Genomic DNA, 13,819 nt, shown 5'->3' on the forward strand with positions numbered 1-13,819 from the left:
CTACCATCTCCCAAAAGCCTGGCCCTTCTGCGCTTGCCTTATGATAAACAACCACTTGTTGATGTAGGGTGGAGGGTATAGCAAGACTTTGGTGGATCCAATCTCTTCCGAGTAAGGCTCTATAGGTGGAGGTGCAGTCCACCACAAAGAATGTCAGCATGATATGTTTAGACCCCAAATCTACTTCTAAAGGCAATATCCCATCAGTCTTGGTGATAGCGCCCGAGAAACTAGAAACTGTGAGGTCTGTAGGAATGAGATCCTTTGTGCCTCTCCCTAACTTTTTCATCTACTTGGCCGGCAGTACATTAACAGCTGCTCCTCCATCAATCAAAATCCTTTTGAAGGGCACCCCTCCAAATGAGTTGTCACATATATGGGCTTCAGATGATTGGCAAGTGAAATGTTCGGGCGGTTGAACACCATCTTGTCTGTATAGATCCTTAAAGGACCTTCTTTGGATGCTTCAAATGATTTAGCTTTTCCCGACTCTCATTCTTCAACTATCTCCACATTGACATGAGCCATCATCGGCTCAGTTGTTACGTAATCTCCTTCCATGGAGGGGGGGCTGATTTGGTTGGGCAACAAACATGGCGGATAACACATACGTCATGTTTATATGAAAGTTGCTAGGCTCTGGCAGTTCTTCTTTCTTGCTCCTAATCTGGTCCATGAACTCATCCAACCAAGCCATCGCTTCTGGTGGAAGCAATGGTTCTGGTGCCCCCTCTAGTTGATTCACACTTGAATATGGTGTTTGCTTTGGAACTTCCCCGAAGGGATCCACTAATGATAGAGAAGGTTGTTATCTCTAAGGTGAGACAGTTCCAAAACAAATAGGCTGCTCTATCTTCCATCTGGGAGTTGGCACCATAACTATATATTCTTGAGCTCTCCTCAAGATTCTATATTTCCCAGGGTGTAGGCTTTGTGGCACATGGTTTCCTTCGCCTTCAGTCTTGCTATTAGACTTTTCCACCTCATTCTTACTTCTCCAGCGGAGCTGATTACTCCCCGCAGATGACGTTTTCTCCAACTTTTGATTTTTGAATGCTTCCGATGTCGCAGGGTTTTTTTAAGGAATTCATGTAGGCTTTGTGTTGCCTCTGAACCCCTCTGACCATGGAGGCTCCCATTTGCTTAAAGGGCTGTCCATTTTTCCCAACCACATACCATTTTCACCCGAGGCGGGCAGGATTATCTTTTTTGACAGGGTTTGTTATCATGTCATTCCTCCTGACCTCTCTTCCCATATGGCCGTACTGAGAGTGCTCTACATCTCTCTCTTTTGGCTTCTTGGCATCTTTATTCTCTGCCTCCTCAGAAACTTCATGGTTACGAAATATTTCTGATAAAGCCCTTGGTTGGGAATCACCTCCTAACCGCTGAAAGACACTTCGGGAGGTATCCCTTCCTGCAGTCCGCCGAGCTTTCTCTTGTGCCTCTTTTCTCTTTTCTTCTTCATTCCTCCTGATCAGTTCATGATCTATGAGGGCTCATGTGGGTGGTATTTTGAGCTCACACTCGCATTGGCACTTACTGCACATCACCCTCCCTTTGATTATGGCAGCTCTTGGATATTCGGGCAAGTTAACCACCCCTTTTATGGGTTTGTCAACCAGTCTTCTTTCTTATTCTTTTGTGACCTTCTCTTTCCCCTTCTCCGCCTAGGCCATACTGATCATATTTATAGGGGCATCTGAGAAGAGATCCGTATGTTTATCCGTCACCGCAGCTTCTTCTAGTCGGTTGGTTTTAAATCCCCTCTTCTCCCTATCATCTTTCTCCCCAAGGTGAGGTAAAGATATAAGAATAGGTGGTCTTAGAACCGGGTCATCTTCCTTTCTAGAGCCTGCGAATGCGTTCTCCAGTCTTTGTAGCATGTGCAACAAAGCAGTTTGCAAATCTTCTGATCCCTTTGACATACTTCTTTGATCAAAGATGTCTCACTAGGCGTGCCAAAACTATGTTCGTGGTAGGAATTTCCGTCGGGGATGCTTCCTAGCCGACGCGCACACAGCTCCCCGAGAGGTCGGCGCCGTTTGATGCTTTCTGTCGGGCTTGTCGGGCAAAGCCTATTGGGCAAGGCTTGTCGGGCAAGGCTGAAAGAGAAGGACATAGTTAACTTTGAAAGGTGCCTTTGTGGGGCCTTAGGTGTAGGCCTTGAGGCTCACAATCAAGATTAACTTTTAAGTGCTCAGGCGTGCCACTGCCATCTTCAACATGGCAGATGTAAAACGGATGTTGAGTTTTAATTATATATATATATTCGAGAGACTATGTTAGTTATTGACAGGTGCCTTTATGGGGCTTTAGGTGTAGGCCTTGAGGCTTCCCGTTAATAACTAACTTAGTACTCGAATACATAAGGTTTATTTTCTTGGTTATATGAGTCTTATAACCATTATAATTTTGATTACCTGAGCCCGAAGAGCAGAATGAATCCAAATAGGTGCCTTTGTAGGGCCTTAGATAGGCCTTGAGGCTTCCCATCAGAACTCATTTTATACTCAATGTTCTAGCCCGAGGAACATGATGAATCCAAATAGGTGCCTTTGTAGGGCCTTGAATAGGCCTTGAGGCTTCCCATTAGAATTCATTCTGTACTCGAACGTTCTATGGTAATCATAATATAATAGAAATAAAACTAAGTGACAGGTCGATTACTTGCGCCTCAAGTAACTTCGGATTTTTTGTTATCAAAGCTTATCGTGGATGGGTTAAGTCCACATAAGGTTCTTTTTTATGCCTTGAGGCTAAGGACTTTTTGAGTAATCAAATCTTACATGCCCGAGGGCTTAGAACTTAGATCTGGCTTGAACTGTGAAAACATATTCAAATCGGATTCAAGCGCTGAGAGAGTCTTTTAATAGCCATATTACTAGAAATAACTTGGATACAACTTGTAGTATACAACATATTGCTAGGCTAATGAATGAAAAGACAAAAACAAAGAAGGTCGGGCAAGGTTTAACCTTGTCGAGCAAGGCTGATCGTCTTGCAACTTCCTATCTTTGTGGTTTATCAGAAGGTTTGAAAGTTTAGAAAAGGGGTTGGGAGATGAGTTTACAGAAAGAAATCGATACTACAGCAATAGTTGAACAGGGTAGCAGAGCTATTACAAAGGGTTTATCCCGAAAGGGATGAAGGCTTGGGCTGACTACAGCTTTGTTTTGAAAGCAAATCTGGTTTTGAGCAGAGTTTGTGCTTGTGTTTGTTGGTTTGTTTGAGTGTGTCTTAACTCTGATTTCTCTTTCTTCTTTTATAGACACTTTGGCTTGGCCTCCTGTAGCAATAATCTTGCCCGAATGCAGTTTGAATGATAGTGACTCATCAGCTATTTACTTGTACTGCCACTGTAAAGTACTTTTGGGCTGATTAGCTGGCTGGTTTATACCACTTGGCCCTTGGGTAGGTGAGCAAGTGGTGCAAATGATCTGCACCTAGTTGGGAAAGCCCTTTTCTGCCTTCTGGGCTTGGGCTGTGCTTCGGGCTTTTCTCCTCTTTTTGGGCCAACTCTTTTGAGCCCAAAGTTTAAGTTTTAACCCAAACACTCTCCCTCACTCACCTTTCATCTCTGGGAATCACATAGCAGCACCATCACCCCACCATCGCCATTCCGACGAGCACCACCTTCACGAACTCTTTCCATGGTAATCAATGACGGACCCACACACCCCAAAACCCTAGACGTGGCCACTCTCTTCCTCTTTTCTCTCTCTACACAGTGGCACCACCACTGTTCAAAAATTTCTCCAGTGATTTCTCACCATTCCTGGCAAAGGTAAGCTTCGAAAACTCTTCAAATCTTCGTAGATCGTGTTTAGGAGTACGATTAGGACTTGTTTGAGATGCTTTGGTGTTGTTTGGATGCAGAGATAGCTCGGGGAAAGTCTCCCTAATTTTCCGACAAAAGACCCGTGGTATAACTCGAATCCCCTACCCTCGTAGCTTCATTCTGGTATTTAAATGGTGAGTTTTGGTTGAGATTTAAAGCTAAATGAAGTTGGAAAAGTTTTCTGGCCAAAATGCCTACAAACCGATCTTTTTCTTCTTTCGAAATTTTCTCGAAAACCTTCCTACGCTAATTTCGCTAATTTCGATTCCCCATTCCTTTTTTGGCATCCATTTAATGAAATTCTAAAGTTTTAATGTAATTTTCCAGCTTGGTGTCTCGGTTAACTTTTTGGTTGACCGTTGAATTTTCGTTGACTTTTTATGAAAATTGCTCGGGTCCCTTCTTAGCGTATTTCGACACCCTAATTCCAAAATCGGCACTCTTTTTTTTTTCTTTCCAAATTTACCAAATTTAATCATTTCAATTGAGTTTTACTGATGGGTCTTAATATTATGCTTATGTGCGATTACTATCGTAGACTTTGGCTTTCCTAGTTCGAACGACTGCAACCTCGCAAGTATCTGTGAGTGAGTCTTGTCTTTTATATAGTATATATATTCATTTAGTTCCATACATATTAATAATGCATTTTCTACGTGATGCCATAATTAAACTAACGTTTATAAGAATGTCGTAATGATGAGATTTATGAGATCATTATAAATTCTATGGGACGTCTTAATTATATTTACGGTCATGAATAGTATTATGTCGACTTGAATTATTGATTTACCGTTGCATGATTATATTTACGTTATCTGTTCATCGTATGCTACACTGGTGTTAGTACTCGTCTGGGCTAGGGCTAGGCTTCACGTGCATGTTCACATCGCACCGTACACTCACTTTGGATTCATTGTAGGCGCTAGTCTTGTCCTAGATTGCTATAAGAAATTAGGACTCGTGTGTGATGCACATAACGCTAGTCTTCACATGATTGTAGTACTAAAGCGTAAATCATTGTTACAACCAGTCATGTTCATGTCGCAATATCTTTGCATGAACTCGTGTATCGGCATATGTCGATGAGCACTCGATATGATATGTTGTTTATTAGAGATATTGTGATTATTAGATGTTATGTTTTTATTTATGAATTATTGTAAAGTATTGCATTCTTAAAATATTGTTGGCTACGGTCAGTATTCTAAAAATCGGCCTAGGCAGCCACCTCGGCAGTGCCTAGGTGCTGGATTGTGACCAACCGCTCCAATTAACAGTTAATCGGTCGCAAAATTAGAAAATATATTAGGCGAACACCTAGATGGGATTAGACGGGTCTAGGTGGAGCTATACAGGTCTGGGCTGGGCTGGGTGGAAGCTAGGCGAGCGTATGAGAAGACGCTGGGATCTGAAAATGTTTCTGGAAAAATGATGTTGCATGTCAGGAAGAAGAATATGAAGAAGTGGTGTAACATCCCACATCGACCAACGGACATGGGGTATTGTGCCTTATATGTACATCGGAACTCCGAAGTTAAGTGAGATTGGGCGAGAGCATTCCTAGGATGGGTGACCCACTGGGAAGTTCTTATGTGAGTTCCCAGAAACAAAACCATGAAGGCGTGGTCAGAGCCCAAAGCGGACAATATCGTGCTACGACAGAGTCAAAACTAGGATGTGATAGGTGGGGACCACCATATTAGCTTTCAATTTAAACGGACGGGTAGGGTGAATTCATTATGGTCCCACCAACTCCTCTCTTTTTGAATTTTGATTGCACGGGTCCTGGTCCAATTACTCTCTTTACCAATTTTTTATTCTTTTATTTCTTTTAAGAACATTTACATAAATTGGTAAAGGTCTATTGTTTTATTATTCTTTTTTCTTTTAAGAACATTTACATTAGTATGTATTTAAATCCTAACATCACATATATTATTTTAAAAGAAAAGACATATTATTTATATATTACATAGTAAGTTTACTTAATTTATATTAAATTTATATAAATCCATCTAGGTGCTACACCCAGCTCACCGTCCGACTAGCGTCTAGTGTCTTTTAGAACAATGATTTTATCATTTTTTATTATCTTATCCATGAATTTTATACAAGTATAATTTTTTATACATGTCAATATGCACTTATTTACAAGATATACAAGAAATTTACCTAAATCCGCCTAGGCCGCCTAGGCGCCCGCCTTCCGCCCGACTAGCGCCTAACATTTTTTTAAAACCTTAGCTATGGTAAGTATTTTCATATTATATGTGGTATGTTATATTTGGAAACTATACTTATTTTACAATGAGGGATTATTAAAAGGTTTTACAAAGCTTTATGTTTTGGCCCACTCACCCTTGTTTTTCACCCCTTCAGGTTTTAGTAGTAAAGCTTTTGTGTCAACGAGGATTCTTGGCAAATGTTGGTATAAGAGAGTACATTTGACGGTATATTTTTTATCCTACTTTTACTGTACTTTACTTATATGCTCTGACATCACGTGTGAATTGGATTCAATCCAACTCTCATGTGCACTCTTGCATTTATTCACTTTTAGGCTTAAATTTATTCGTATTTCCTACATCACTACACTATATGGCCTCGTCAACTTTATGTTGTCGGCCAACACAGTTCGATTTGGAGTCCAGATGAACATTCTGGGTCGGAGTGTGTCACAATGCCCTAGTAAACTTTCTCCGACCTACGACCAAGGCTTTGATCAAGGTATCGTCATGATGTGAAGACCCACATCCTGGGCAAGAACGACGGCCTCGATCGAGATGTCTGGGGGAAGCTATGAAGCTGCCTCAAACTTACATGGAGCTGCTCTGTCAATCTCAAGAAACTTCAATCCCACATGCAATTGAAAGAATGTTAACAAATATGTTATTAGTTGTTTAATAGAGATTAAAATGTATTAAATTTTAAAATAAATATGTGCTTACCTAACGTCACTTCTTTATCCTATAAGAGAAGCATTGCGAGCCAGGATGGTGGAGAAGTTTCTTCTTCGACCTATATATTGCGTTGGTCTTCTCTCTTTTTTGTTAAACAAAAAAATTCCTTATTTTAAAAAAATTATTGAAATAAAATTAAAATATTATTGAAATATTACTAAGTATTATTGAAGTATAATAATATATATTTTATTTAAGAGGTATATTTCGTCCTAAAGATGGCCATAGCATCACGTCCAATCTTCATGGTAGTTCACCAACTCCTAGGGGCACCTAGCTGCTAGAGCAATATTCAGATCCTCGTATTTCTCATAATGCTTGTGAAGGTCGCTCTTCTGCTAAATGGACCGGCCGGAGAACATCTTGTATATATACTTGGTCTGATCAACATTAAGGCCCTGAAAATCATAGTGATGTTGCCAATTTAAAAAATATTAAACAAGTTAATTTTCCTTTTTCTTTTTAACTACTTTATTAAAAATTAATAATAGAAGTTGAAAATACTAACCAATAACTCATGAAGAACTATGACCTTGATCTTAGTCGAGATGGCTCTTCAAGACTCTCACTAGAGGAGGCAATGTCCCCTAACAACTGAGCCAATGTCATACACAAGGAGCAATTGTTGGAACCAAATTTGTGCATCGCCTCAGATGGTGGAGGTACAAATCAGAGTACTTTGGAAAACAGAGAACAATCGTGAGCAAGCCTAAGAAGAGGGGAATGTGTTGGCCAAAGGCTCTTTGATGGTTAACTTGGTTAACTTAGTAACAAAGTTTTAGATTCAAGCAGTTGGCAAGAGAATTAGAGTACAAAGATAGCGTTATTAGAGACGAACCCTAGATGGGTGTATTTATACCATCCAAGAGAGAGAGACTTTTTTTTAAGGATAGAATCCTTGTTCTAAGTTGGAAGGAACCTATAGGATATTTTGAAGTAGATATTGCACCCTCTTACGAGTTGTGATTAATTGCAGCACACGCCAATTCCTAGATTGTAGGAACTCTAACACTTATAGGGATCTGGATGACTTTATACCAGATGAGATCCTATGTCTTGCGAAATAAGTATAATCATTTTAGCGAAGTCGCTCGGACTTTGCTTATTGCCTCGGAACAAGGTAATAGTGGCATAACTACTCCGTTTGATATAGCTGAGGTAATTGTATTCCGATCAGCTTTATTGGGACCCTGAAAAATCGTGTTCTCACAAATATCATAAAAATTAAACTTAAGTATTATACATCTAGCGTTTTTAGACGGAAATATACTAATTAATTTTATGCAGATAAAATAGCTAACCCATTGAATCTTTCTTGTGACATAGTTGATCAAAGATAAGATTGATCTTTAATTTTGGAAAACTTCTTTCTATAGAGTCAAATGTAAATTGTACAGTTAACAAAATTCTATTAAAAGACTCAAAGACTCAAATCCTGTAAACTTCTTATTTGGACAGACACAGTTTATAATATTAATTTAGATATATATAATAAAATAAAAGTTGGGGAAGTGGCCCACCTACTTCGGCTACCCTCAAGGCCGACCCTAATAAATGCTAATGTTTTTAACTAGGGTTAAACTCTGTTTACTACCCTCATGTTTCATGGTTTTCAACATTTAGTACATCAAGTTTTTTTTCATCCCAGAGTCATACCTAAAGTGTTAATTTTGGTACAGGCTCATACATCCGTTAGTCAAACTGTTAGTTCTCCCGTTAAGTGATGACGTGGCGCCCAGGTGGACAATGACTGGGCGCCACGTGTCATTAAAAAAATATTAAAATAAATAATTAAATAAAAGTTAAAAGAAAAAAAAAACATCCCTCCCCCCCAACCCAGAAGAAGAAGAAGGAGGAAGAAGAGGAAAAAAAAAAACCAAATCTTCAACCCAGAAGAAGAAGAAGGAAAAAAAAAAAAACAAAACCGAATCTGCAACCCAGAAGAAGAAGAAGAAGAAGAAGAATAAGAAGGAAGAAAAAGAAGAAGGAAAAAAAAAAAAAAAACAGAATCTACAACCCAAAAGAAGAACCTTCTGGGTATGCGTTCGCGGTCACGGGGCGGAGGGGGTGGACGAACTGGGTTTGGGCTGCTCTTTTTTTTTTTTTTTTTTTTCTTGTTCTTCCTTTTTCTTCTGGGTTTGGGCTGCTGTTCTTTTTTTTTTTCTTCTTGGTTGTGGATTCTTTTTGTTTTCTCTTATTCTTCTCGATTGCAAATTTTTTTTTTTTCTTCTTCTTCTTCTTCTGGGTTGCAGATTCGTTTTTTTTTTTCTTCCTCTTCTTCTTCTTCTTCTTCTTCTTCTTCTTCTTCTTCTTCTTCTTCTTCTAGGTTGCAGATTGGTTTTTTTTTTCTTCATTGTCGAAATGGGCGCCACATCATCACTTAACGGGAGACCTAACAATTTGACTAACGGATGTATGAGACTTTCCCAAAATTAACACTTTAGGTATGACTCTGGAATGAAAAAAACTTGATGCACTAAATGTTGAAAACCACGAAACATGAGAGTAGTAAACAGAGTTTAACCCTTTTAACTAACTATGCTACAAACCTCTTGCCCACCTACTTATTTTTTCGAATGTACTAATTTCTAAATGTGGAGAGTGATGAGTGATAATGCAGTTGCAACAATGCCAATGGGATGGTCATGGAGGCAAGAATATGCTCGCACTTGATAAGATTTACTTTTATAGAGGTTGTCAACTAGGGGATCATTTTTGTGTGTCTAATGACATTTTGATTTGTACATACTATATGGCATGCATCTATCGAGATAATGATTAATGATATTACTATTTACAAAGTGTACATCACAATCACAATTATTTATTGAGTAACCCTAGTTAGTACATATACAGTCCGTCCCTAGCCAACTCTATATCATCATGATTTTAAAAGTTAGGCCTAATTGGCGCGTCCCTAATTTCACAGAATACTGCTTGCTGCGTGTAGATCCGTGACCAGGTGAAAGAAAGGCCCTTCCCAGTTGTATTCCGCCATTAACTAATGCCGCACTTTTCTGTTGGAATGGCCAACCATATTCAAGATTATTGTATATATATCTACAGACATCTTTCTTTCATGTTAGAAAATAGAAAATACATCAACGGTAAGAGCCAATATTTGATTTTCTTCACCATCATCATTTCATCTTTATCATGCAATTTTGCGTTTTTTTACAAGATCTTAAAAAATAATTGAATAAAAAACGCATATTGCATGATAAGATGATGAAAGAATAGGAATATAAAATTTAAATGGTTAAAATTATTGCATTACATTACAGGATAGCCCATAACAAGAAAGTCATGATCCGATATTGTATTTCAGGAGGATGTTCAGACTCTAAGAAATGTGTGATGTCCTCCTATAAGCAATGTAGTTCAATGATCAAGATTTAGAATGAATTAAATCATAAATGACTCTTTTGCTGTTTACGATTGGTTTTAGGGTTTAGGGTTCATGAAGATGAATTACTTAGAAACCTTATTTATCTTAGGGGTGTGACTTTAGAAACCTTATTTATTTTAGGGGTGCGATATCCATACATCCCTTTTACTTCTCCCACACCTTTTTGGTTTTCGGCCGTCGGATTAGATGAATTGAAGAATATTAACAGACAGAAATTAACAAAGGATGTGTGAGAAGTAAAAAAGGATGTGTGGATAGCACATCCCTTTATTTTATTCCCCACCAACATAGTAAGATTATAAGAAATATATTTCCTTCATATTAATCGCCACAAAATAAAAATTTATTTATTCCGTCCTTCCTTTTAATACACCTTGAATTCTACGAGTTACATAATTTATACTAATTCTAAATACCAAACAAGCCCTGGATGTCATTTTCAAACATCCTCCTTGCGAGTCAGTTAACCAAAACAAAAGTGACATAGTGATGGTAATTAAATTGCTAAACGATTTTCTATTCAACTGATTTTTTCTTTTAAATCCTAGGAAAGATGCTTTCACTTTTCACTGTTTGAGAGGTCCCATAGTTGAACAAAATTCTGCAAATTATTGGATATGAATTCTTTTTGTTTGTTTTTTAAGAGTGGACGTAGATATTGTTGTTACGACGAAAGTCAACTTTGTGGAAGAGAAAAAAAAAGCTCAATAAAAATCATTAAGCCATGGAATTCCTGAAGTCAAACATATGGCATTGAAGGAGGTTTGGGTTTCCTAATAGGAGTCAAACTTTTAACGCCTTCCTTTACTCTTTCTTCCATTATATACTCTACTTTGCATTAGTACATTAAAACGGGTCATTTGGTGTAAGTAATTCCTCAATCAAAATTATTATTAGGACTAATAACTGATTGAAATTCAACTCCCATAATAAAATCTCTATCAAATATCCCTTTATTCCCCCTCCCATTTCACAATTATATTCATCTCCCCCCCCCCCCCCTCTCTCTCTCTCTCTTCTCTCTCTCTCTCAAAAATGGGTGATGTTGAAGAAGCATGCAACACAAAGCTCCAACTAGGGCTTGGTGTGTGTGAATATGCTTCAAGGCAAGAGAAGAAGGATAATCCTCTGGTTTGCTTGGACCTATCATTTGCGCTTTGCCCGAAACAGGAGGTTCCTAATTTGGACGATCACATTGCAAATGGATCAAGCGTGAGGACAATGGATGAAGATGAAGAAAGTTATGAGAGAAGCATCGATCACACCAATAACAAGAGTGTTATCATGAACAACAAAAATGGTGTGAGAAAGAAACTGAGGCTCACAGAAGAGCAGTCCACCTTGTTGGAAGAGAGCTTCAACCGGCATAGCACCCTTAATCAGGTACGTATTAAACCTTCATCTCAGCTGATATAACCATATTCTATGTTAGATATAAACGATATTCTATTTTAAATTTATATAAAAACTATAAGAAGGGGGATTTGAACTCAAGTGCACAAGGGGGAGCAGTTCTATTATAATTGTTTATTTTCAAAACTTCGTCATGAAGATTGGTTCATCAGCATAGCATAAAGGTTAATGAAAAAGATAAGGAAACGAGATTGACGGTTTGCTTTGTCAAGAACTGTTTAATTTCTTAATATTATTATTATTATTAGTTTGTTCAATTTATATTTTCAACCAAATTTTTTAGGTCCAGAAACAGTCACTTGCTGAGCAATTAAATCTGAAGCCAAGACAAGTTGAAGTTTGGTTTCAGAACAGAAGAGCAAGGTGACTCATAAATAGAAATTATTCTCGTATCAAACAATTTGACATGTTATATATGTTCTCAAAGGGCAACACCCATTAACTGATGTCTATGCATCACAGGACAAAGTTGAAGCAAACAGAAGTAGACTGTGAGTTCTTAAAGAAATGTTGTGAAAGTCTAAGTGACGAGAATCGAAGGTTGAAGAAAGAGTTGCAGGAGTTGAAATCATTAAACGCGAACGGGACATCACCATTGTACATTCAGAAGGCTACAATGCCTCCGGTGTGCCTATCTTGTGAGAAAATGGTAAAAGCTCAGGAAAATAACCCAGCTGCTGCGACGAATGCAGAAGATCTCAATGTGGTCCGAAAGAGTAGTAATTAATAAATTGCAGGGCGGCTTTGACGGTACAAATTAACAAGAGAGATTGGATGGTATAACTTCATAGCTATAACCACAGCCAATATTTATAGGTGCAACAAGTAATGAAGTATCGATCAGATCGATCAATCAACAACTACCCACATGAGTAAAATGATTTATATGAATTACAATGAGGGGTCCAAGTGTTGTACTAATTATAGAAAAGAATAAGCTAGAAAAGAAGAATTAATGTTAAACTGTCATAACCTTCGCAAGGATTTATTTGATTTGATCTGAATGTTTTTTTATCTACCTCACCTTTGTTTTACCATATGTACTTTTGCTTGTTTGGAAATGCTTCTTTAAAAGCACTTCTATTATAAACACATGTGAGGATCACGGGGATTCTCAAATCATATAAGTTCATCGTACATCGTATGATCAGAAATCATTGTAAATTTTTTTCATTTTTTTATTTTTGAAGCAAAGGTACGATATTCATTAAGCAAATCAAAATACATACAAACTGAAGATAGTGTGCATAATGGGCCTCGATAAAAACTTTGCCGGGGATTTCAACCCGGTCGAAGGAAAAGAGCGTCCCGCACAACAATAGACCTATCCTCAAATGAACAGTAGATATGAGCTTACAATCCTTCCTCTAAAAGAATATCCCAAATCAAATATGGAGGCTCCTCGAACCACAATACCTTCTGACCATTAGTAGTCCCCATACAAGCAAGCCAATGCGCCGCCGAATTACCTTCCCGCTAGATATAACTAACCAACACAATTGACCACTTTGTAATAAAACAATGCAAATATTTTATAATAGGGCCAAACTTTGAATAATCATCCCCTTGGCCTTTCATGGCTGTCAGCACCAAATTAGCATCTCCTTCAAAATGAATCTTCACCTCCACTGTACCTAGACTCTTCGCCAACAAAACAGCTCGTTAAGCTACAATGAATTCAGCTTGCAAAGCCAAACATGACCCCTCAATCGGACCTGCAACAGCAACAAATTCACCCAAATGGTTATGGATCACCACCCCAAAACCTCCCCCGGTTCCCGTTTTGACTCCAAGCTCCATCAAAATTACACTTAACCCAACCCTCTGCAAGTCTCCTCCACGTCTGAGTCTTTCAGATAAACTTCTTATTTGCTGCCTTGTGCCATTTATAGAACTTCTACATCCAACCCTCGGCCTAGAGCACAATCTCAAGCGGAGGCAACGACTTGTCGTTCTAAAGTATCTCATTCATATGCTTCCACAAGGTCCAAATCAACATTAAACATAGTTCAAACCCTGAAGTAGGACCCTATAACTGCAGATTGGCTAACCAATGCATAAATGACACTCTCTGGCCGGTATCCACCCTTATACCCAAGCTTTAAAACCACACTGTTCTTGCCACATTGCAATCTTGCAACACATGCTCCGTGGATTCCACTTGGCCAACGCAAGCTACACACATCTCCTCAT

The 13,819-nt window shown here is 38.5% G+C and overlaps 2 protein-coding genes across 2 annotated transcripts in view; one reads left to right on the top strand and one right to left on the bottom strand.

Moving 5' to 3' along the window:
• The window catches only part of LOC126607927 (uncharacterized), a 96,690-nt gene that overhangs the window by 20,258 nt on the left and 62,613 nt on the right, over positions 1 to 13,819 (bottom strand). The window lies entirely within an intron of this gene.
• On the top strand, positions 11,233 to 12,763 carry LOC126607922 (homeobox-leucine zipper protein HAT22-like). Its single transcript, XM_050275638.1, has 3 exons — positions 11,233 to 11,596; positions 11,910 to 11,989; positions 12,089 to 12,763. The coding sequence occupies exons 1-3, from the start codon at positions 11,249 to 11,251 to the stop codon at positions 12,351 to 12,353; spliced, it is 693 nt and encodes a 230-aa protein (XP_050131595.1). The 5' UTR covers positions 11,233 to 11,248; the 3' UTR covers positions 12,354 to 12,763.

This window comes from Malus sylvestris, chromosome 16 (genome assembly GCF_916048215.2).
Source record: "Malus sylvestris chromosome 16, drMalSylv7.2, whole genome shotgun sequence".
Taxonomy (NCBI): Eukaryota; Viridiplantae; Streptophyta; class Magnoliopsida; order Rosales; family Rosaceae; genus Malus; species Malus sylvestris.